The sequence below is a fragment of the Vespa velutina genome, chromosome 2 (genome assembly GCF_912470025.1).
Source record: "Vespa velutina chromosome 2, iVesVel2.1, whole genome shotgun sequence".
In the NCBI taxonomy this organism is placed as follows: Eukaryota; Metazoa; Arthropoda; class Insecta; order Hymenoptera; family Vespidae; genus Vespa; species Vespa velutina.
This window is the reverse complement of record NC_062189.1, coordinates 13,485,765-13,510,366: the sequence shown is the minus strand read 5'-3', so window position 1 is coordinate 13,510,366 and position 24,602 is coordinate 13,485,765. Positions and strand designations below refer to the sequence as shown.

The 24,602-nt window shown below is 34.3% G+C and overlaps 1 protein-coding gene across 12 annotated transcripts in view; it reads right to left on the bottom strand.

Moving 5' to 3' along the window:
* Window positions 1–184: 184 nt before the first annotated feature.
* The window catches only part of LOC124946996 (ryanodine receptor), a 33,622-nt gene continuing 9,204 nt past the window's right edge, over window positions 185–24,602 (bottom strand). For 2 of the 12 annotated variants that reach the window (XM_047488535.1, XM_047488538.1), the window contains 47 exons: window positions 24,406–24,577; window positions 24,141–24,310; window positions 23,920–24,044; window positions 23,476–23,846; window positions 23,068–23,399; window positions 21,896–23,004; window positions 21,591–21,799; window positions 21,069–21,168; window positions 18,129–18,327; window positions 17,641–18,014; window positions 17,311–17,542; window positions 17,064–17,090; window positions 16,810–16,954; window positions 16,426–16,721; window positions 15,801–16,334; window positions 15,464–15,696; window positions 15,276–15,378; window positions 15,050–15,205; window positions 14,869–14,984; window positions 13,380–14,744; window positions 13,143–13,297; window positions 12,671–12,842; window positions 11,992–12,269; window positions 11,673–11,893; window positions 11,352–11,442; window positions 10,958–11,274; window positions 10,575–10,878; window positions 10,349–10,502; window positions 9,464–10,255; window positions 8,340–9,358; window positions 7,877–8,248; window positions 7,606–7,718; window positions 6,796–6,889; window positions 6,467–6,712; window positions 5,511–5,922; window positions 5,010–5,414; window positions 4,704–4,920; window positions 3,763–4,621; window positions 3,466–3,674; window positions 2,967–3,213; window positions 2,628–2,909; window positions 2,270–2,556; window positions 2,129–2,189; window positions 1,769–2,047; window positions 1,537–1,693; window positions 1,311–1,476; window positions 185–1,226 (listed from right to left, as the gene is read on the bottom strand). In XM_047488535.1, coding sequence (XP_047344491.1) covers window positions 1,064–1,226; window positions 1,311–1,476; window positions 1,537–1,693; window positions 1,769–2,047; window positions 2,129–2,189; window positions 2,270–2,556; window positions 2,628–2,909; window positions 2,967–3,213; window positions 3,466–3,674; window positions 3,763–4,621; window positions 4,704–4,920; window positions 5,010–5,414; window positions 5,511–5,922; window positions 6,467–6,712; window positions 6,796–6,889; window positions 7,606–7,718; window positions 7,877–8,248; window positions 8,340–9,358; window positions 9,464–10,255; window positions 10,349–10,502; window positions 10,575–10,878; window positions 10,958–11,274; window positions 11,352–11,442; window positions 11,673–11,893; window positions 11,992–12,269; window positions 12,671–12,842; window positions 13,143–13,297; window positions 13,380–14,744; window positions 14,869–14,984; window positions 15,050–15,205; window positions 15,276–15,378; window positions 15,464–15,696; window positions 15,801–16,334; window positions 16,426–16,721; window positions 16,810–16,954; window positions 17,064–17,090; window positions 17,311–17,542; window positions 17,641–18,014; window positions 18,129–18,327; window positions 21,069–21,168; window positions 21,591–21,799; window positions 21,896–23,004; window positions 23,068–23,399; window positions 23,476–23,846; window positions 23,920–24,044; window positions 24,141–24,310; window positions 24,406–24,577 — 14,440 coding nt within the window. In that variant the 3' untranslated portion in view covers window positions 185–1,063. Of the gene's footprint in view, window positions 1,227–1,310; window positions 1,477–1,536; window positions 1,694–1,768; window positions 2,048–2,128; window positions 2,190–2,269; window positions 2,557–2,627; window positions 2,910–2,966; window positions 3,214–3,465; window positions 3,675–3,762; window positions 4,622–4,703; window positions 4,921–5,009; window positions 5,415–5,510; window positions 5,923–6,026; window positions 6,048–6,308; window positions 6,333–6,466; window positions 6,713–6,795; window positions 6,890–7,605; window positions 7,719–7,876; window positions 8,249–8,339; window positions 9,359–9,463; window positions 10,256–10,348; window positions 10,503–10,574; window positions 10,879–10,957; window positions 11,275–11,351; window positions 11,443–11,585; window positions 11,610–11,672; window positions 11,894–11,991; window positions 12,270–12,355; window positions 12,377–12,670; window positions 12,855–13,142; window positions 13,298–13,379; window positions 14,745–14,868; window positions 14,985–15,049; window positions 15,221–15,275; window positions 15,379–15,463; window positions 15,697–15,800; window positions 16,335–16,425; window positions 16,722–16,809; window positions 16,955–17,063; window positions 17,091–17,310; window positions 17,543–17,640; window positions 18,015–18,128; window positions 18,328–20,474; window positions 20,575–21,068; window positions 21,169–21,590; window positions 21,800–21,895; window positions 23,005–23,067; window positions 23,400–23,475; window positions 23,847–23,919; window positions 24,045–24,140; window positions 24,311–24,405; window positions 24,578–24,602 lie in introns of all 12 variants that reach the window. The other 10 variants (XM_047488540.1, XM_047488537.1, XM_047488529.1 and 7 more) reach the window with 9 other exon arrangements.

Genomic DNA, 24,602 nt, shown 5'->3' with positions numbered 1-24,602 from the left:
CATAAATAACGCTTTAAAAATTGATCGACATTAAAAAATTGTTTCTCATTGTTTTATTTAAAAAGAAAATTTGCATAAGTACTTCTTTAAGGATTTAGATATTTCATAAATGGATCATCCTGTATATTACTTTGGGTTCTCATCGTTTTGGCGGGTTGAAAAACAAACGAACACTCACAAGAAATAACGTGCGATAAAGAAGTAATTCTTTCTTTATTCTTCGAGAGTTTATCTTGCCGTAGAATTTTATGTACAATATATATATATATGTATATATATGTATTTTTATATATATATATGTATTGACATTTACGGGCATACCGTACGATAGGTTCTTCAGTCATCGATCGTTCTCAAAAAAGTTTTGATATCTCCAAGAAATATACACGACTTATGACTTAATGATATAAACTTTAAACGCGATCAACTAACTTACATTCTAACTTGCGTCACATCGCAAACGCTCATCATAATATATTATAATGGATTTATGCACGGATCGATTTTGGTCGGTATCGACGTAAGAGAAGAAGGCAATTATAACGCTATGAATATGTTGATTTGTGCAGTCGTTCTTTTATATCTTATACCTTTTTTTTGTTTATCAGTAGATACTAACGTTGTACTGGTCGAAGGTCTCCCCATACTTCGATTAAATTTACTTATCTAAAAAACGTGAAATCGCCGAACATACCGTATTGTAGCTACAATTATAAAGTTGGAAAAATATGTGTAACTTTAATCAACATTCGACGTACTTTTACTTCCTAAGTGTTGTGTTAGGTCGCACGATATAACACAGAATGTATTTCAGAATTGAAATATGACATAAACGTTGAATGGGGATATATATATACACACACTTCAATGTAAAGTGATCTTAAAATTTTTAAATGATAAAGCATGCAGTTTCCAGGATGTATCATCGAACCTTAAACCTTCGTTAAAACGTCAACATTATTTTGGAAACGTTGCAAGCAATAAATCTTTGTTAAAGTAGAATTATGTCGATCGAATCGATCACGTCACAGATGTAAAATGTAACATAAAAAAGATTGCTGATTTATTTCTTTTTAGTTTCTTCTTCTACCGCTTCGTTCTGTTTACGGAAGCAATCACCGACAGGGAAGAAGTCCCAACATCTTTGTTGGTACATATTCCAGACGTACGTTTCTTGACCCGTGTACTCTGTATCGGGTTTGTTGATTAGATGCATCAGGAAGAACCTGTATAGGAATATAACGAATATGATATTGTCGTTTTGTAGAGATAATCTAAAAAGAAAAAAAGAATGAAGAAAATTATCTTACATATAATTTGCGAGATTGTGTTCTTGTTGAACATGAGTGTCGAATCCGTGTGGTACCGTATCAAAATATTCCTTTCCTAAACCACATATGAAGCAATTGCTCTCCATATTCGTTTTGACGTTTTCGAGTTGGTCTCGAAGCTCACCAAACGCATCGATGATCAAACCTATATAAAATTACGATATTAAAATATGCATAAATGTTTATATTCATTCACGAAATTTACCTTGGATAATAGCAAGAAGAATAATGATGACAAAGAAGAAAAATGTGATATCAAACATGATACGATAAACTTCATAATCATCACCATCTGGTTCTCCAATTTCGTCACCGATACCACCACCGGCTCTTACACCTTTGTACAAATGAAAAACGAAACACTGAAAAAAGATAATATCGTTTTAATTTCTTTATTTATTATTACGAATATTTAATAAACATTTTATTATTCATACCGTTAACATGTCGTGACATTTCTTATCAACTTCGTCGTCCTCCTCTTGAATATAAAATTTTCTAAAGAAATTGAAGGCTATCACGGTATAAATGTAGACTACGATTGTTAATAACATTACTGTTAGCACCAATTGTTTTCCGTTGTGCGTTACAGATTGTAAGATCGTTCTCAATGTTTTGAAACCAACCACAACGTCAAGTAAATGTGCAGCAAAGAAAAAGTTATTGTAATTTCCCAAAATTGAAAATGTGAAGTACCAAAGACTGTACAGAAATGCCTAAGAAAAAATAACGCTTTTTTTAATATTACACATTACATTCATCGAAAAACAATTATATTTATCTTTACTGTTTCTTACATTATCTGTGATAGTGACGCCAGCTTTCCATACTTGATATCTCCAATCGATATTTACGATACTGTTAAAAAAAAAAAACAAATATGATGAGATCATGAAAATAATTCTAAAGTAATTATTTTCCACGATACGAAAACTCACAAGTGTATCAAGCCAGAACCTTCTTCTTCTTGTTGACTGAAAGATGTCTTTTCCATTCCAAGCAAATTGCTGATGTAGTCGAAATCATAAGTTTCACTGTACTTTTGTCTTACTTTTTTTTTGACGAATTTATCCCAATAATTAACAGGGAACGTTTTGGCCGATATTACCATTTTATCCCAATGTGCCTTTATGTCATCTTCTACGGGACTTTCAGCTATGTACAGACCATCGAATTCAACTCGACGTGCGATTTCTTTTTCACGTTTAAATATGGCTAACGGTACCTGCATTAAATTGTTTTATATTGAATCATTATACAGGTAGAACGAAATAAGTTTTATAATTTAATGCATACTTTAAGATGATAATAAGCGACCAGCATAGCTAACGAGACGATAGAATGAAGAGCAGCCATAAGTCTCATAACGTGAGCCATATAATAAAAGTCTTCTGATACTTCAACGAATTCTAAAGCATCTTCATCTTCCTCTTCCGAATCATTTTCACCACTACCACTTCCGATTTCTAAACCGTTACCGCTTGCACCCGATGAACCTTCACCTGACATGTCACCTAAGATATCAGCCATAGAATCGCCACTGCCTTCATCGTCCGAATCACCAGCGAGAGATGTAACCTAAGAAAAATCATAGTTCAATCATAGGCTCATTTAACAAATAATCAAATTACGTACCTTATAGAATAGTAGCATGAAGTTTATACAGAAGGCAAGAACAAGAGCAACATATTTCAGATTATAGAAATTTCTAGCCAAAAATGAGACAATGCGGTGAGTATATTCAGAGAAATCTATGGTCGAAGCAGCCGATGGTTCGATTGCTGTTTCTTGTTTTGCTTCTGCCTCTACTGCTGCCATTGCTGCTTGTTGAGCTGCCGCGGCCTCAGCTGCTGCTGCGGCCTGAGCTCTTGCCTGTTCGCCACTATTAATAATTTTAATTGATTTAAGATACTTAAATTTTATCATTCGCACATTATCTTTGATGTTACATTAAAACTTTATCACGTCGATCACGTATGTCACGTAGAGGATGATAAAACGGAATAAAAATTGAATAAAACTTCAACCTAGCAATCTTTTAGTTATATACAAAGCTTCTAATACCCGATAAAGATTAAAATGATATGTTAGATGAAATTGTTTAGAAAGTATATATGTATCAAAATGATCATACCCAAGTAAATCAACGAATGTAACAGGTGCTTCAGATTCTCCAGTACCACCTTCGCCCGTTCTTGTACCTTCTTCACCACCACCTTCGTCTGGGGTACTTTCGCCAGTTTCCTCGATGCTCGATTGTGGTGTCGAAGTTGACGATTCGTGCGGTGCTATCTTTATTTGACCACCTTCCTCTTTCGTTATATCCATTCCGAAAGCTTGTACCTGTATATTGTAACGATTTATGATAAATGTAATGTTTCCCATAAAATATTATATTATTTATATACGATTAAACAAAATATAGATCAACCTGTAAATTAGATTCATCTGGCGTTGGAGGTAGAGCCGGTAAATGTCTTGATGGTTTTTCTTCCTCTTCTTTCACCTCGACCGCAGGTTCGTCCACATGTGGTCCTCTCATCAAAGTTAATAATAATTTCATAAAGTACCTGATAACACAACCAACTCCGAATCCAGAATAATAAAATGCGTAGAATATCATTTTGAAAAAGCCAATAAATAGTTCGGGTATTGTCATCTGTTGCATTTCTGTTATTTTATTCTTTATATTCGTTGGTGAAAACATGGAGAAAAAGAAATAAATGCCATCCTTGAAAGCTTGTATACCTCTCCTTATCGGATCTTTGTTTCTTTCTTCATCATCTTCCGACATATAAGTATAGGATGATTCTCTTGCTTTACCAATACCGCCGCTTTCTTCTACAGCCATCAAAGCACTGGCATGTTGCATTTCAAATATCGCATCTTCGCAGAAATTAATAAAAGTTTCCAGCTTTTCTTTTTCACCGGCCTCGACTACCGTGTTATAAAAATATGTTCTTTTTGATTCTTTAATTTGTGGCTTCTCCCACTGTTCTATATTTGATTCTTTTATTTCGAAATAAACACGCTCGATCTTTTTATTACCACCTAGAATCTCGATTCTTCCAAGAAAGGGTTCGAAATAATTGAGAACGGAGCCAGCAGTTTCAAGGAATCTCGCTAATCTAGGCTCATTAGGCATATGCTCCGAAAGATTGGTGAGAAGTACTGCGAGATTGAAGCCGATTTCTTTTGCAGGTTCGTGGAAACGATCCATAAAAGCGACGTAGTCGATCTTACCATCATGATTCGTCTCGCAGCAAGCTAATAGAAACTCAATCTCTTCGCTAGATATTAAAACAATACGATTGTTATCAATATAGTCACGTATAAAGATTAAACGAATAATTAAAATTTGTTTTAACTCACTCGGTATAACTTTTTTGTTGCTCCATTTTCTCTTTAAAATCTTTAGGATATACCCAACCATCGCTATTAAGATCTACTTCTAAGAAACTTGGCGATGATACTAGATCTTTCAATTTCAGGAACATATCGAAATATTTCAAAATCAATTCGACGTTTCCAGCCGACTCGACCAAGGTGTCAACCATCTGTTTTCCGATAGTACCATTCACGACATTTCCTATATTAATATAAATATAAATATCGATAATAATTATTCTTAAAAAAAAAATTCATTTAATATTAAAATTATTTCAATTTTAATAATACCTTCCAACATTGACAGCATCATAGTGATCATATCCTTTTGTAGATTTAATAATTCTTTCAAGAGATCTACTTGACTGGAGTGTTTAGATAATTTATCTTGCATATGTGAAAACAAAAAGAGAAAACCACCAACAGCATCCCACAATCTGGAATGTGCTAAGGCCTGTTGATTTTGTGCGCAAGGTCCTTGAATAACTTCAGTAAGGGTATTGAAGACTTGACTAGCAACACCTATAGCTTTGAAGAAGTTCGCTTTACCAGCAGGATCAATCAGTTCTTTACTCGAATAATGCCAATAAAAATCCATAATGGATTCTTGTAAGCGCAGTAAATAATCCACAGTACATATGACGACATTTACCGTTGTTGTATTACCCGCTTGCGTTCTAAGATAATTTTGCCAATCTGGATAAGATAAAAATATATTGATAAAATATAATAAGATACCAACGCAAAATAATTTAGATTAATATTTCAATAAATCGTGTTAAATATACATACCAAGATTATGGCCTTCACAAGTCAGTTGTATGAAACGGAACAATGCACATGTGAATTCAGCATCGTGCATATTCTTTTCACCAGCAGCACCTTCAAAACCAACACCAAGACCTTCGGCTTTCGTGTTTCTCTCGAAAGCATCCAAATCTAGGACACTACAGGAATTCATAAGACCCGCGATTGAAGTGAAAAAACCGACGTCTTTCTTCTCCTTCAGATGATTTAACATTCCTCGTTGTATCTCGATGTTACCACCGCGTAAAATAGAAATTCCCAATTCCAACGTTTTCATAACCATCTCGCTTGGAACACCTTTGCAAGCTGATATATGAAGCAACACCATCTCTGCGACACCACGATTCGCTAAACGTGCTTGATGAAAGAGCAGCTTCTGCTTCTCCATTTCTTGTTCCTGCGAAATTATATAACAATTTAAAATGATATAATTTAATATATTAAATATGTACACAATGATAAAGTTAGAAATGATCTAAATGTTTCATTGAAATATCTTACCATTAATTTATGCATTGGCCTCTTGAGAATGCAATTAAAAGTGTAATAAGCATTATTAGTGACATAAATTAAGAACATCGATATTATTAATATATCGTTTTATTTAAAAATAAAAAAAAAACTTATAAATGAAAGGATGAAGGCTGCATAAACTCTACTGCTAAAGTAAGTAAATCATGAGTTCTATCATGATTAATCGATCGAAAGAAATATGCGTATAATTACGGCGATGCGTTTTTATTGTAAAAGCGCTGATTTGTTCGATTAACGTCTTTATCTTACCATAAGCAGTTTATGTGGCCACTTCTACACGAGTAATAAGTTAAAAAAAAAAATAAAATCCTTGTTATTTAAGTTAATTAATCGAAATTCATGATTAGTAGAAAGGAAATGTCATCGTTAGTTGGACAGATAATTGAATAAATCGTAAAAATAGTTACATGAATAGATGCTCCGCCTTCTTCTTCACCACTTCCCCCTTCCTCTTCACCCTCTTCTTCTTCTTCGCCGCAAGATTTCGATATAATCTGAGCGTAACTCATGTACAATGGATCTTCTTGAAGAGCACCGGATCTTTCAGTCATAGCACCACGACAGAACGTCGTAACCAATTGCGTTAATGGATCTGGTTTACCCTCGTCCTCGGCCTTGTCCATTTTCTTCAATTCTGCATCCTCAAAAGATTGCTACAATTCACGTGCAAAATATTATACGATATTCTTATCAAATAAAATGAAAAATTAATATTACGGTATTAATGAATAATTACCGTAAGGTCTTCAATCATTACTTCCTGACCTACGTTTTCATCCTGCAACCACAATTCGTAATATGTCCTTGCAAATATATTTATTGCCCGATGCCTAAAAAATAATATTTCAATATAATATTTCAAAGTCATGACGATAGAATAAAAATTAAATAACTCTAATTTGATAAGATAAATCTTTTCTTTTTTTTTTTTTTTTCAGATTATAATTCATTAATACCGATGCATTACCTTCTCAACTTGTACAATGGTTCACTACGCAGACATGCAATCGCTGCTCTCTTTCTGGCTGCGCATAGCACACGTTTCCATCCATCTCGAGATGGTGGAGGTTTTGTCGCCTGTTAGCAGCATGCACACACAACTAAATTCGTTAAGGACATCGAGAATAATTTCGAACACACAAAATTACTTTAACGATTTCGCATATACATACATATGCTGTTTCGTACAAGCGCAAACGTAAAATCACTTTTTACAATACACACTATCTCGATACACGAGATATTTATTTCGTTTCTAACTCTAAGAAAACGTATAATTATTGCCATGAGCGAGTAATTAAAATTTGATAATAAAAGCAATGGGTATAATAATAAAAATAAATAAATAAATAAAAGTAAAAAGACGAAATAAAGGAGAAACGAAGAAATTAAATTGGTTTTTACCTATAGAAAAGCGTGTTTTTGTTTTTTAAAATAAAAAATAAGATGGGTTGTATAATCATTATCAATAAAAAAAAAACTAATATACCAAAGAAATATAACTCTTATGGGAATGCAACAAACGTAAATGAACAAAAAAGGATACCTGGGCAAGGAATGTAGGGAAGTTTGACGGAAACAAGCTATCACCGCTCGTTTGCGTTGTATCGACACCACGGATCGGTATTGACTCTTGCTCTGCTGTTGTGGATGATCTATCTACTCGAGAACATAAAATGATGAAAGAAATTTGTGAAACAGAGCTACATCGAAGAAAATATAATTGAGAAACTTTAAAATGAAACTTAATAAATAATATGCTTACGAAAACGTATCTAGCAGTTTACATTAACGAAAAGATTAATTTATTAGCTTACCATATGTAGGCCGTAAAGTACTTTAGCCATGTCTGTAATTCTAGCAACTACATCTTCCAATTGTTGAGCTTTAACTGGTTCCATTGCATCCTTCTTCTGTCCTAACTTCGAATACAAATAATGCTGCCAAGACATCTCGTCCGCGGGGTCGATTTTGTCCGGTAAAGTTAATTGGGTCTTAGCAAATTCGGCGATCTCGTACTCCGGCATCTTTTTCAAGAATCTATCTTTGCAATGTTGAACGAGTTCTTGTTCACGGCCAGCGAACAGATTCAAACCGACCGGCAACAAGCGTTTAAGGCATGCTACCATTAAAGATGCCTGGACTTCCTTATCTTTATCCCTTTTCTTGTCACGATGTTTCTTTTTTTTCTATTCGTCAATAGAGGAAAGAAAAGAAATAAATTATTTAATATTTTTATTATTATTTTTTTAATATTAGATAATATAAAAATGAAGCAACCTTTCCACCACCAGCAGGAGCAGTACCATCCGAAACGGTTGTTGGTCTTCTAGTTGCAGTAGGCATGATAAGAATCATGTTATCGATCTCATTGGTCGATATAAAGTTTTGTTCTTCACGTAGGAAATATTGTGACTTAGACCATATATTGAATATCGCAGCAACGTGATTGTAAAGATCCTCGGCTTCAGGTATATTATTCCTTAACCAATGATTCCTTTGCAAATCCACGTACTTGATCAGAAGAGGATAGAATGAATATATATCGCGAACCAAAAGTTGCCAATCTTCTTGTATCTGAGCTTCAACCTGTGAGGTATCATCCGTGGAAGATTTGATGAATCCACGAAGGGACTCTTCTTTGTGGAACATATTATCAGTACGTTTTCTAACACGTTCGGCCAAAGGTAAAAATGGATCTTTTAATAACTCTTCCGACGAATTAATGATGATCTGTTGCGTGTAAGCTGCAATTCGTGTCATCCATGGTGCATTTTCATTGCCAATATTTTTCTTTATCAATTTTAATACATTCTTCAGAAGTTGGTTCATGTGATCGCTGGTTACCATGCTAACGTATGTACCTTCGGTTGGATTAACATTATCTGGTCCTTGTGCCCACCAGAACGGTAAATAAGAACATAGAAGAGGTAATATGACATCTACTACGTGAGGAGCATCGTTGTATGTTTTCTCAGACTCAACGAACTGATCGACTTCCGTCAGGATCGTTTCCAACGTTGGCATACTTGATTCCATTTTTGTCATAATATCTTGTGCTTCTAACGAATGATCGGCAATACGGTTTAGAAGAGAATATTGATTATGTTTGTTTAAATGAGGTTCTAGAAAGGCAACTGGGAAACAACTTGAAAAGGCACCCAAGCAGGAACCGAGATTTGGTTTGTTACGTTCGATTTCGGTTTTTAGGTATTTCCTATCGTGCGTTAGGGTAGAATCTACACCGAGAGTATAAAGAGATGCCAACATCTTGTAAGAGGCTACTTGAATTTCATCCACTGTAAGTAAAATATAAGTATATAACTTTATTTATATTCAAATATATATATACATATATATATATATATATATATATATATATGTATGTAAACTTTGTTACTTACACAACAAATCGCTTCCGTATTCGCAAGCAGCAAGATGGTCGAACATGGCCGTGAGAACGGGCAATACAACGCTGTTGATGTACGATAAGGATGTTGAAGTTTTCAGATGAGTACCTCTAAGGTGACTATATTTACCCTCTTGAAGATTTAATATCGTATGACCTAAATCGTCCGCTGTGTTATTGAAAAAAGTCAACATAGAAGTCCTGATAAATTCTGGACAATTTTTCACAAGACTCTTTGCGTCGATACCCTTTACAAGGACCTGCAGACAACGTACTGTTATCCTTACGTCAGCACCAAAAGCAGCAAGTCTGGATCGTAACAAATTTGCTAATTTGCAAAAAAGTGCTGCGACCATTTCTTTCTCCTTCAACGAGGCTGCCCCAATATTATTCGTAGCTGTTGCCACTGCGATAAAGTAATTCCTGTGAGTACTAAAATATTTTTCCATCAATGGCAACACCACTTTGCTGAAAAATTTTATGTCTCTTGTCGACGTTTTAAAGCTGTTCCTACGACTAAACGTATCAGATGGTTTGAGGAGTTTCATGTTAATCGTTGCTTTGTCAAGATACGCTATCAGCTTTTCTAATAAGGAATAAGCAAAACGTAATTCAACTGATGCACCGGCACTGGCAACTTCTGTTTCTCCTCCACGATTTGGCTTGTGAAGTTTGTAGCCTTGATATTGCAAATATTTTAAGAATTCTTGAGAACGTTCACGATCCTTTCGCTTTTCCTTATCAGTTAATAGATCATAAGGTACCAATTGAGGATGAATACCACCTCCTGAAAAATTACATTTTTATTTTCAGATATATTAACATATTTGATATTCAATTTGATATTCTATTTGATATTCAATTAAATATATTAACTAACCGCACGTGACAAGTTCTTCCTTTTTCTTTTTAGCCCAAATATCATGAGCATTATCGGCTAAACGTTCGGCCATGTTTTGCATTTCTCTGCTTAACGTCAAATTGGTCATATCGACTGGATGGGGATTGTAATTAAATGGACTTGCAGAATCGCTCTAAATTGAAACAATTTCGTTAGTTAAAGAATCATCTTATAATTTTTTCTTAATAAATTTAAAATGATATACCTGACTTTTGGATGATCTTCTCATAGAACTACGATTCGTTGAAGGTACATCAACTTCGGCATGTTCAACGCTCCAGCCAATAGCCAAAAGAGCTTTCAAACTTTCTCGAACTGGTTCTTTGTAACGTTCTCTCTCGTAATCGTTTAACATATTATACGGTTTCAATCTCGGATGAGTTTTATTTATATCGGACCATTGTTCACCATATGTCCAACCATTCTCTAATTTTCGACTAGCCCATGCATCGTGATAATGCTCGGAGAATTTTTGTACTATTTGATTCAGATCATTGTTGAGAACGACGCTAAAACAAAATTCATCGATTATAATTATTTATCGATATAGAGAGTGATATATAACGAATATGTACAATTAATATATACCTAGATGTATTGATAGGTTGTGGATTATATGGACCGTCAGGTGATTGCGTGGATGCTGATTTACTACCATACCATTCATCATCATAATTTTTCGACAATGAATAATCCGGTGGTAAAGCGCAACCTATAGCAGTGAGACAGGGTAAAGCCTTCCCAAACAATTCCGGATCGTAATCCATTTTGGACAAGGAATCGAATATATTGCTGAACAAAACCATCGTCAAACGTTTTTCTTCATCGCTCGAAGCACCATAAGCTCCTTGGCCTCCGGTAGATCCATAATATTTCGCGCAACGATCGTAATGCAAAGTAAGCAACTAAAATAATATTATTATTTTAATAAAACAACTTTCTATTTTTATATGTCATTTATGAGTAATTTGTCGTTATTTACCCTTAAAGCGACCGTGGTGTATTCAGATAGTTTAGAAACATCCACTGTTAATTTTCGAAGTAGTTTAAGTAACATACTCGGTTGCATTTGGCTGTAAATTGAAATAAAATTAAAATGAAGAAAATATATTAATAAGTTACAAAAATAAAAATATATTACGAAAGAAATATATATCGAGCATTTATCACAGATAAGATGTATTTTGATGTTAAAGGTAGTAACAATGTGACTTACGAAAAATTTGACTCGTCAAGACATCTTGTTAAATCAGAAGAATTCAATTAGTTCATTGACAAATTATCGAGAACGTTTATTTCTTACCTGGTTAAAGCAACGAGGAAGTCTGAGACAGCTTCACGTTGACCCTTCGTTAACATTCTATTTTTGCTCAACCGATATACAGTATGTAAAGTAGCGTCCAATAAACTCGCATAATTATCAGCTTCGTTGTAAAACTTTGAATGTTTTATCAGCAAGGGCAAGATGCTGTTTCCTATATATCGATTCATGGCAAGAGCCATGTCGGACTCGTATCCATCATTCTATACAAACAAAATTAAATACCCATCAATATAATAATTTATTTTTTGTAATAGAGATCGTGAAGAGAACAAAAAAAAAACCAACAATGAGCCATTACCCTGTCTAACATGGTAGCAGCTCTTAAATCTGGTAAGAAAGCTTCCTCGAGTAATTTAAAAAACAATTCCTGAGTTTCAATGCCATAAACACGTTCCAAGAAGAGTACGATGCTTTGCTTATGACCAGGTATCAATCCAGACGGCATATCACTTTTTGGTCTTTCTTCTCCCGCAGCTGGATTGTGTAATGTAAATCGTAATGATAGAACGCCTTGAAGATCATCCAACGGCACCAATGATCGTAAAATGGCTCTCGCACGAAGTGATTCGTTCTTCCCTGAAACGTTCACTTCGTTAATTAATATTATCATGTATTTACCTATTAACGGTGTCAATGGAAGTTTCACATAAGATATATATTACCAAGGGACTCCGAAGGGGATTCTGTTGGTCGTTAAAAAACAAAATAAACGCTCTCATTAGCTGCTGATTTTCTAAACATTTTTCAACTAACTAACAATCTACATGATTATGATTCTATAATCTACTTTGATGTATGTATTTTTATTTTTAAATCAAAATTCGTTTAAACCGAGCGATCGATTCTATTTTTCGTAATTACTATAAAATAATAATACCTATATATCGTTTAAAAGAATAAAATAACATTAAAGAGGACAATATCTTTTTTTCGACGATGAAGCGATATTTGAAAATTTAATCTTTATATGAATATACCTTGCTCGATCACGGAAGAGTCTGGAGCACATCGACCAAGTAAATCAACAAGGGTGCAATAAAAATTAAGAATTGCAGCGCCCGTATCGATATAATCTTCATCTTCGTCTGATTCTGGAAGTGGATGTTCGAACTGCATCACCATTGCTGTACCCTCTGCCTCATCGTGTACCTGTTTAAAATGCTACGTTGATATTTGATTAGTGGAAATTTGTGGGCATGCATCGGAATTTACTAAAATAAAGTTGGCAGGTATACAACAATAAACTATTTAAGCTACGGGGAAAAAATCACTAACCGACGATATAGTTAAAACAATAAATATAATCACATTGACGAATTATTTACGTAGACGTACACCAAATTTGACGTAACAAAACGAAATTTTGTTCTTACTTACAAAACCCAATTGCAATTGTAAAATTTTAACCGATCGTATTGATCAGAAAAATCAGAAAAAAGTCAGACTTACTTTTCGTCTATCGGCGATACGTTCTGACATCTTATTGGCATCTATTATAGCTCTCAATAAACCCTCTCCCTCACCTCGTAAAGCAGGACCCAAACATTCTGGTCGTCTTATCAATAAACGGATTACCAAATTTGCATTTTCCTCAACACTTTCACCTAATGTGCCGTATGTAAATTTTAACATTAAAAATGATAAACGTAGACATAAAAAAATATTATGACTTTTTTTTTTACTAACCATTTACCCATACACAAAACCTCAAAAAGTCCAAATAACGTTCACCCTCGACTGGATCCCAACCAAGATCAGGATAACCCTTCTCGACCAGCTCCGAATTTGATTGCAAACCGCATCTTGACAAATAAATTGCTATTTTTTCTAAATAGTGTTCCCTAAGCGCGAGAGCCAATTCAGTGTTCTCCATCAATGAGGAATAAGCTACATCCAATGGTGTAGAACCTCTCAAAGATGGTCTGGCAAGGAGAATATTACTGTTCTCCAATAAAAAGTCAAAATGATCGAACATGGCCTTTTGATTTTGCCTAGATGTGCGACAGAAATAACAGAGAAATCGACAACAAGCAACTACCATCTCATGAGAAGTATCTTTTTCTTTCGCGGCTGCTTCTCCTTCTGCAGTTTGTGCCTGTGTCTGTGCATCAGATTGTGCTTGGGCACGTCTACCTAAGGTATTCATCATAATTGCCATTACATTCTCATGAATCCTAAGTACTCGAATCAAATCAGGATGCTGGAAGAATGTATGATTATTCACCAGCTTCCACAATCTCTCTCTCACAAGTTCTTCTTCTTCTTGAGACATTTGTACTGGCAATAAAGCACGAATTTGGCTCAAACCAACCCACATCGAAGCAACGTCTTCTCTCGTTTTGCTATTGATAACATACGTCTTCTCCAGAGCTCTAATCAATTCGCCTACCGTATCATATTGTCGAACCAGTAAACTAAACATTTCACGAACAAGTTTAGGTGTTTCAATCTGAGCTTCTTCCGCCCATTTTACTATAGTTGCTATCAGAACCTTACGAAATACCTCTTCAGGAGTTTTCCTTTCTGGTTCTGGTTCTGGTTTTGGTTCTTCCTCAAGTTCTTTCACAGCATTGATAAAATTAAATAATTTCTTCATTGCACCTGGTTTTTGAACTTCCTCGACAGGTTCGTCAGCAGCATCCACAGCTTCTTGCAAAGCATGCAATGATACGTATGACATTAAGTCGCTATGAAATTCGTTCATTTTAGCTACCAATTCTTCTCCGCAAGGACAATTTTCAGTATCTTCCTCTGGATCGAGATTTTTAAAGCTTAAAATAGCATTCATTTGTTCCCGTGGTGGACATCGAAATTCTCTCGTCTTCTTAGCAGCCACGGCAGATGGTAAGTCAGATTGTTTGATGTCAATATAACGTCGCAATTGATCGGATTGCAAATCACCGACAAAATCATGACTGAATGCTATGATCGATTCAACACGATGACGTAACTGAATGTCGTTTAAATGGTGAAGAAGATAACACATTTGCAACTTTGCACCCTCAGCCATTTTCATATGAAGCAGACCTTTTTTATGCTCGTCTTTTCCTTCTGCAAAATTGCATCGAAAATTATTTTTTTAATCTAAGGTTTTAATTATGAGATTTTATTATATAAATATAAAAAAAATGTGTATTAATATAATATTATTAAATCTTAATCGAGCATATTTTACCTTTATCAAATGTTGGGTCCCAAGTTTCTGGATTTATCATAATGAGTAATTTCATCACATCTTCGTTTCTGAGCATTCCAACCAAAAGTAATCTATCCACGAGTTTTATCAATGGCCTGTAAACATATTTATTATAGAATATTCCTCCAAATGAAATATTATTAGCTATTATATTACATACAAGAATAAATTTTCGTTACTGCCACCTATTGGATCTCTATTATGAACTTGATTGATTTCAACGGCCTCGTTTAATGCCATCATTACATAATCCCGTACAACATCGAGAGGAAAGTGTGGACTGTATAGACTTCTTATATTCTCGATAACTTGATCGCTAGAAGGAATTTGCCTTGATAGCCAATCGATTAGTAAAAATTCATATCTACTTAAAAAAAATAGCTTACCTTATATCAGTCATTTTCATTTGCGGTCGTACAGATTCTGTTTGTAAGTATCTAAGACTATGTTTCATTTCAACGTCTTCGTATAAATCCTTCAATTCTTGACCTATAAAGTCCAAATGTCAACGTGAACAATATTTAATCGTTAAGTACCATGTAAAATATATTATAATAAACAAATTATGCATTACCAAGAGGTATGATAAATTCATTTTTACACACTTCCATCGTTGTCGCATGAGACTCGAGATGCAAGGCAATCAGTAAATCGTAAAAACCTTGTCGTAATGGTCCAGACATATATTCGGCTCGAATAGCGTACAATAATTGTTTCTGATCGACATGTTGGCACAAAGCATGCGCTGCTCTGTAGTTTGACTGATAACACAATGCCGCGTATAGCGTCAATGTGTGTGCGTGAAAACTAAATATTAAAAAAAAAAAAAGAAATGATATTTTAATCGTTGTAACAAACAAAGTAATACATTTATACATTTCTTTGAATTTCTAGCATTTCAGGGGATTTACCTTAAAAGTTTGTCCATTTCAATAAGTTCGAGAATATCGATACATCTATCTTCCTCGGGAATATGCAAAGCCAACATAGAAATAGCATCTTCGCAAAGCATCGACCAACCTCTGATATCGGAGAGTTTCAAAGCGTGTACCTGAAGCGATTGATTCGGAACTCTGGCCCATTGATGAGGCTTCAGGCATTGTACTTTTAATCTTGGAGGAAATTGTGGTATCACGTGACGTTCTGAGTTCTGTAAAACAGCAGCGGATAATGGTAACGTCGTAGACGTTCTTCCAAGTTCGATTTGAAGTATCTCCTTGCTGGTGGCTTCCACAAAAATTGCAGGGAACAATTTCGTGTCTGGTTCCATTTTAAATTTGTGACTCGTTTCTTTACCCTCGCAAGTGAATGAAATACAACCAGTTGCGGTATCTATGAAGCAACCGACAAACATCCCTTGAGATGCACCCTTTCCTGATGCATCTTGGGTAACTTCGTTGTATAATTCATCGGCTCTTACCATGTAACAACTTTGTCTATCGACTCTAAAAAGTGAATGTAAATTTAAATATAAACATTCCTATATACATACGTATGACTCATTAACCCCGTTTATATCAATTTTAAATAACGTACTGTTCTATCGGACGATCATAATCATCTGTAATGATGACCGAAGCTTTCCTTACGCGTGATAAATTAAAGTCCTTTGTATGTAAATGATATTGCGAGGTTACCCAACCAATGTAAACGTGTGTTGGATCTTGACCAGGAAAGATTCTCACACCATAAAAATATTCGTTCATTAATTTTAAACATTCCGCGTCAAAGATTTCATTACCGATCGCTTCTACACCGCTACCGGTTAATACCGACATTATTTTTGGTGCGTTACGTTCAGGAATTTGTGGAGGGACTACTTTCAAATCGGTCTGTAAATAGAAAGACATTAAAGCAAACCATTAAATTTTTATATCACGTAACATTTAGATATTTTTATATTTTAAAGATTCAACGTACGGTAGAAACTCGAATTTGAGCAGTTTTACTTGCTGTTTTACTTCCTGTCATCGTTCTGGTACTCTTATCGGATACGTCCGAACGTACTTGAAGCTCCGGCGTTTTAGCTTTGGCCTCTGGTGATTTTGCTTTTCGCGAGAAGAATCTTTAATAAAGAAACAACATTGAACAGTCTCATCACAAAATATTATTTCTTTTAAATATAACAGAAAGACACATATGACGCATTACACGATACTATCGAATTTACTTACACATCCTCCATTTCTTTGCTAAGTTTTCTAAGAACGTTAAATTGTTAAAATTAATTATACTTTCGAAACTATTTTATAACACTTTACCGGCCGCACACATTTTCGACTTTAAATTTATGATAGTATAACAAAAGATGTTTTCCCCTTTTATCCATAGATATTTTTGTATCGCGTGAAATAGCTTATTTATATACTTCTAAGGTCGGTAAAGTGTTAATACTAAAGAATCTTCAAAATTTATTTTTACCTAAAAGGCGAACGGCCACGTTTCTTTTTATCATCTTTGACGTCACCGTTCATCTCTCCGTAACCGTTCATTTCGGCTTCGTTTACAGCGCTATCCATAGCTCCGGAACGCGATCCATAAATCGAACCCTTTCTTGGTGGTCTCGTAGGCTTATTTCTTTGCATTGGTATAGGTGACTCTTTCGCCATTTCATCAGCTTCAACCGCATCTTCGGAGTAATTCCTTTGTAAACCTGCAAAGAAATAAAATATAAATAGAATAGAATAGAATGAAATAGAATATTTTACGATGGATACAATCATATCATAATAAAATAACATATAGCTATACCTTTGATATCGCTCATACTAAATCCAGATTTCATGATCTGTTCCATGTGAGCCGAAGGAGCTGCTTGTTGCGTCTGCTCGAATTGTTCGGATAAAAGTCTGTTCTGATGCATCTTAATCTCTTGCCATCTTCGTACCTTATCATTTTCCGAGATAAATATTGACTGGCAAATAACGGGAAGTGATAGTCTTAAAAATTCCCAATTTGCCTTTTCCATAGTTTCAAATGTATTGTGAGATATTTTCAAACACGGTGGAGTATCCGATCCTGCAGGAATTCTAGCGACGTCTATTCTAGTGTCGGCCATGTCATCAGTATTCTCGAAAATCGGTTGATCCTTCGTGTACCAATACGTAACTAAACGATTCATATTCCTATAGTATGAAAGAAAGAAAAAACTAGAACGTGTGAAGTTAGAAATTAACGAATTTTCTTTTAAAATCGACAATAAGTTTTGAATATAATTCACAAGGAAAAAAAGGACCTACACACAAAAGGGTTCGTATCCTTCTTGCAAACCGCAGGTCGTGAAAAATTTCAATGTATTCACGTCCTGACCAAATGTCAGCTTAGCCTTTTGTCCAACCCCAAGTGTGAAGGCTGGTACGAAAGAATCGCCTTGTACATCGGCAAACGAAGTTTCACCTCCGAGTGCATCCATCAGAAGTTCTCCGTTTAATGAAAAACCTAAATCATTTTTATAAGTTAACGCACGATTATTCGATAACGAAAAATCGAGAGAAATTTTGGATTTTTATAATGATCGATCATAATCAATATGATTGAGATCTTCTTTCCATTTTTATTCTTTTCTATTTGTTTTTTTCTTCTTTTTTTTTTTTAGAATACTAATCACAATCCAAAATTTCTATCTACGTTCAATATAAAGTAAAATCAACGGCAACATTTAAGCAAGACATAATAATAAAGCGCGATTAAATTGAAAGAGCTAGGAATATTAATAAAGTAGATAAAACACGTTAGATATGAATATGGATTAATTCGTATTTACGTCAAGAGTAATAAAAATGTATTTTATAATAGATACCGCAAAAGCAAATGCGAGAGTAACTTAATTAAAACCAGTATACATGCATGCGACTTTATGCATATTATTTTAATACGAAGGGTGACCTAAAGAGATGTAACAGATAATGTTCTACATGTAATATGTACTACGTGCATATGCAGTAGTATTGGTTCTGGAAGAAAGCAATAATATCGTTAACGGGAATAGTTAATATAAAAATGGATGTTTTAACAAATTGGAACAAAGGATAATAATGTCAATGATAGTACAACTTTTGATGAAACTTAAACAATCCGAGTCGCATGAAATACCGTTAAAGAATATATCATAAAGAATATATATATATATATATATATATATATATATATAATAAAAAAAGAAATGAACAATAACATGAAAATATAAAAAACAAAGAACAAAAAATATTTCTTGATAATTAAAAAAAGATAAGAAAAAAATATGTGAGCATCGAGCAGCCATCCTCCAAAGCGATATTAATGTTTTCATCGTTACATCGTGAATTGGGATCTGTTATTAGGATTAATGATTAGTAATTATGAATCACGAAAGCACTGTTATTAATAACAGTATAATGCTCAGTAGAATACTGGATACCGCAAGACACTTCGAATAGACGCTATTTCGATTGAAAAATTACATGATGTTATTATTAATGATGATAAAATCAGGACTGTGTGACTGGTTTTGCGGTTAATCCCAACATATACGGAAATATATTACGATGATATATGATAGGATGATAAAAAATTGTTGAGTTGGCTTTAAACACGTTTTGGCAAAGCAGCCAAATAATTTGACGTGAAAGACGATAAGGGCAGGAAATATAAGGACATATCGATCATATTTAAAAGATAAGTCCAAATTCGTACCTCAAACTTCGATTATCATCATTCAACACATTAAATAATGGAGATATGTATCTATAAACAAATCGTACACACCAAAATTTTTGTTTATTCCTAATAAAGAATTTACGCTCGACTATATAACACAAATATTAATCAAACTAGCGGATTCTGTATCCAGTAATCTAACTATACATAATCAAAATATATATGTATAATGTATATGCGTCTGAATTGGATCATCCTAAAGTTACACCAACCAGTAGCAGAACTTCGATATCGACAAAAGTAAAATATGTATATATATATATATATATATATATATATATATATATATATATATATATATATAAGTTGCGTGCACGAATCGTAATGTAAAAAAAATTTTATATATATATAAGTACTAGATATGAATATTACATGAAAATTTCAAAAAGAAAATTCAGCATATCTGTGAAATCGAGCATTTCAAGCGAAAAAAAGTTAAACATCATTGAAAAGGATAATACTTTAATGAAACGGATATATAATTCTTTTCCGATACATAAATGATTCGAACAGTCATTATTATCGTTTCCTCACACGTCTTGGATAATCGTTTCTTTTTTTTTATTAATTGTAAATAATATGTAAAAAAATTGAGAAATGATAAAAAAATATAGGAGACAAAAAATGACTGAACTGGTAGGAATAACACAAACGGATCATCTAATACGCGTACATACATATACATAGATATGTCTTTTACATTGCATATCATGTATTATGTGTTATATACAATATACAATGTGTATATATCACACATAATATTATATATATAATATATATTATATACAATATATATATATTTTATATATATATATATATATATATATATATATATAATGTTTATAGCTTTAAATGGCAGCTGAAGCATTCGTTTAAAGATTCCGTCTTACTAATAGTTCGGTCAATTAGATCCAGGAAAACCCCGACAACATCTCCAACCTGCCATTGCTTGCCGAATGTTTCGGCTGTGCCCGAGTATACTTTTTCCTCCTTTAAAACAAAATGAACAAGTTCAACAGTCTTGTTTGCTCATCATCCGTAACCACGAATCGTAGTACATAAACTACATAATGTTTCAATGGGACAAATTCAACAAATGCAACTGCGACGACTATTACTTTTTCCTCTTTTTTAATTATTATTTTTGTATACGTGAGTATAGGATGATCTTGCACATTTTATTTCGTAGTTACGCGTTTCGACTTTTTCTCGTAGTATTATTGAACTTATGATGTTTCGATGAGACAGTGTAGCCTGAATACTTTCTTGAAAAATGATTTTTGCATAAATAGACGAGGATCGAAGTGAAGCCACACTTGTGAATGAAATATTCAGCGATTTCATTCGTCTTGGAGCAAGGATGCAGAAAAAACAAAGTCAACATGAAAGAAACATATAGAACGAGACAAAGACAAAAGTAGTGACGAAAAAACAAATCAAAATATAGTGGACCTCTAGAGACTATCGGAAAATGAGACTCTTACTGATAGTTCTGTCTGCGACGTCAATGAAACAGCCAACTATGTCGCCCACTTGATATTTGTGACCAAATGATTCGTGGGTACCAGCATGTACCTTTGTCACCTGACATTCACGATGATTTTATGAATTATTAATAATTCTACACAAAAAAGTATTTACGTCGATACCGCGAAGCGCTTAGGCCACCGAACAAAGTCTATCGTTCGGTCAAGATCTTCGCTAGATTTAATAATAATTAATTCATCGTCCGTTTTAACGAATTCGTAATATATTGTATGCGCAGGTGTAAAAAAAATCATTGCACCTCGAATAGTAACTAGAAAAAAATCAGGAACTCATATTCGTTTTGTGGAAAATACTAAAAGACGTGATTACCATACTCGTACTCAACTTATTCGTCTTTTTACAAACACGCAAGACATAAAATGTTTACGCACAGTCGTTTACTCTTAGTCCACTTGTTAAATATCTTCGACGATTTACGAAATTATATGTAAATAATAATAACGATATTGGTTACTTACATTATAGCCATCGAATGCCCAGGTATTCTCGTCACTACCTAACATACTTCCTGGCATACAGTCAGCTTTTGCCCAACCAACACGCATAGGACCTGCTGTTAAAACTTCAAACTCGAAATACCACTTTCCACTATTAACTGCATAATGTTTTTCCACCCTATACGTCCTAAAGTACAGTTGTCGTAATCTATTAGCTTCTAACAGTAGAGCTATAATATACAAAGAAACAGAAATATATCATTAGTTACTATAAGAATGATAAGTTATAAAAAATAACTCAAATGTCAAAAAGATTGAAGCTTTACCCTCGTGTTGTTCACCAGTTGGTGGATCAAGCATATAACCGTATACAAGAAGCGTTCTAACAGTTTCACTGGCAGTATCTCGATTAGCCTTCTTAATGGCCTCGTCTACTTTAGGATACGGTACCAAATGCGGACTCCTTCTCATCTCAGAATCTTCGTTCAATCCATAAGTCCACCCTTGACTAATTCGTTCTTTCGCCCAAAGATTATGTGTGTTCTCTGCTAATTGATCTACCAATTCCTCCATTTTAGGCGTTAAAGTGATAGCACTGAGATCCAAAGGTGCTGGTTTGTAACCACTGCTTTGTAAAAATGGTTCGTTAGGCAACCTTAGAGTTTTGATTCTTGATGGTGGTTTATCCATTGTAATGTAATATCCAAGAGCTAATATTGTCTTCAACGTTTGCACGGCGAGTTGAGTGTCATATCGTTTTTCCGCAGCTGGTAATCTCTCAAACTGCACTATGCACGGATGAATTTTTCTTAAATCATCTCTGTGTTCACCGTATATCCATCCAGCTTCGATTTTGTTCATTGCCCACATTTCGTGAATGTTTTCGGCAAGTTTATCTCTTATTTGCTCAACGTAACTTGGTAGATTGATCATGGAAGTATCAACCGGCGCAGGAACAAAGGCTGTGTCATCTTCGACCAACCATGGTCCAGCTAAAACGACTTTATTCATATTACCAAAATAGAAACAAGGATCCAAAGAGAGTATTTGTTGGGGTAGCAGACTTTCTACCAAAGGAGAAAATTCATCTGGTGGTTGATACTTCAATCTTCCATGATCGCCACCAAGAAGAAATCTACATGAGAGTTTCGAGGAGCAACTAATCGCTGGGAAAAACATGCCATCGAGATTAAAGTTTCTGAACGTGCCAGCAACATGGGTACCGTTGAAGGTAAAAGATATTACAGGAACTGTCAAGTCTAAGGAGCAACCGATTACGTCGCTTTTTCTGATAAAGGGTTCCGTAGCATTTTGAACGATTTGGGTCTTTCTACCGCCTGTCCAAAAATTTGCACCATCAAAACCAAACGAGTAAAGATCATCACCTACACCATTTCCACCCCATTTTTCACCTCCTCCTGGATATGGCATATAACTGCAACAAGAAAATACAAATTGATAATAGATTAATAAATACTTAGTATTGTATGTTACTTACCCAGCCGTATTTGCCCAACCTATCCGCAAATGCGGCATCATATGCGTTGTTTGTTCGATATGATCGACTGTAACTTCGAAATACCATTTTTGATATAATGCTGATCCTTCGACTCTACCAACAAATATGTTTGGTCTGATACTAGCAACATGATCAACCAGTTGCGTCTGAAGAAGTAAGTTTTTTCCAGGAAGTAAAAAATCACAGATATTATTCTGTGATGATCGTACAGCAACTCCGTTGCCCACGCAAAGCGAACATAACACATCCAAAACTTTTGGATCCCTGCCATGTTTCTCAAGAAGCGAGATTATCACTTTTATATGTTCATCCTAAAAAACGAATCAAACGTGAAGTATGTTCCGTCATAAATATGTTTCCTGTCAAACTGTAAAAAATTGTAAGTACCCTCATCATATTCAGAGCTTCGGGCGAATCAATAAGAACGCAGTGAAGTACATCCAGCATTCCAGTGCCTTCACTGGACGCCTGCGAACCTAAACGGCTGAACAACCAGTTCAAACGATTGCTATTTGCAAATTGAGCGCAATTGGTATGGTTTCCTTTGATTATAGCTGCTAATAATTGATAAAGGTAACCAGAAATTTGATCCCACGCTTGACCACTTTCATCTCCCGAAAGTGCCACAAGAAAGCCTTGAGAAGTAATCACATTTATTTTATCTATAGCTTCCAAAATGAGATTTAATATTCCCTCTTCTTGAAATAGATCCTGACGATTCCTAAGTGCCCGAAATCTATTTTGTTTTTCTTCGTGTTCTGAAAGAATTTATTTATATTTTATAATTGTCGTTTCGCTTTTCCTATAAAATCAATAATGTTACGCTCTTACCCATATCGTCTTCAGGTTGAGCAAAGTAATTGATTAAATCTTCCAGACACATCACCATTTCATTGAGATTTACATTTTGAAAAAACATCGATGCTCTTCTATCAACTTGCAAATTTTCTAAGCCTCTAAAAGATATTTTTTATCAACTTTTAATATCTCTCAATTATATAATAACGTAATATCAATAAATAAGCAAATTCTTAAATAATAAAAATGCTTACGTAATAAACTGCGTGAACAAGCTACTACATTTTCTAATAACACGGGCCGTTCTAGATTCTTCTTCTTGAGAACGTGAAAAATCTAAACCATCGTCCATTTTTCCTTCTTCGTGCAATACCGCCTGCTTCTCTTCTACTTTTCCCACGCCTTTCTTTTTTGTTTCGTATGACTGAAATAATCGTTAAAGAAAAAAACCCGACTTAAAAACAAATATACCTATATAGTGATATTCTATTAATAGTAATAAAATAACATTATTTATACCTTATAAGACACCCATAGACACGTTGTAGCATGTTGCATAATAACCGTCGAGTCACCATATTTAATAATCGGCATTCCAATAACTTCTAAATCTTTATCCTCAAGAATTATTTTTTGATCATCCTTTTCTTGTCTCAGCCAGAAAGTAGAAGTTTCTATCGTTGCCTCGTTTCTATAATTAGTATTATAAATGTAGC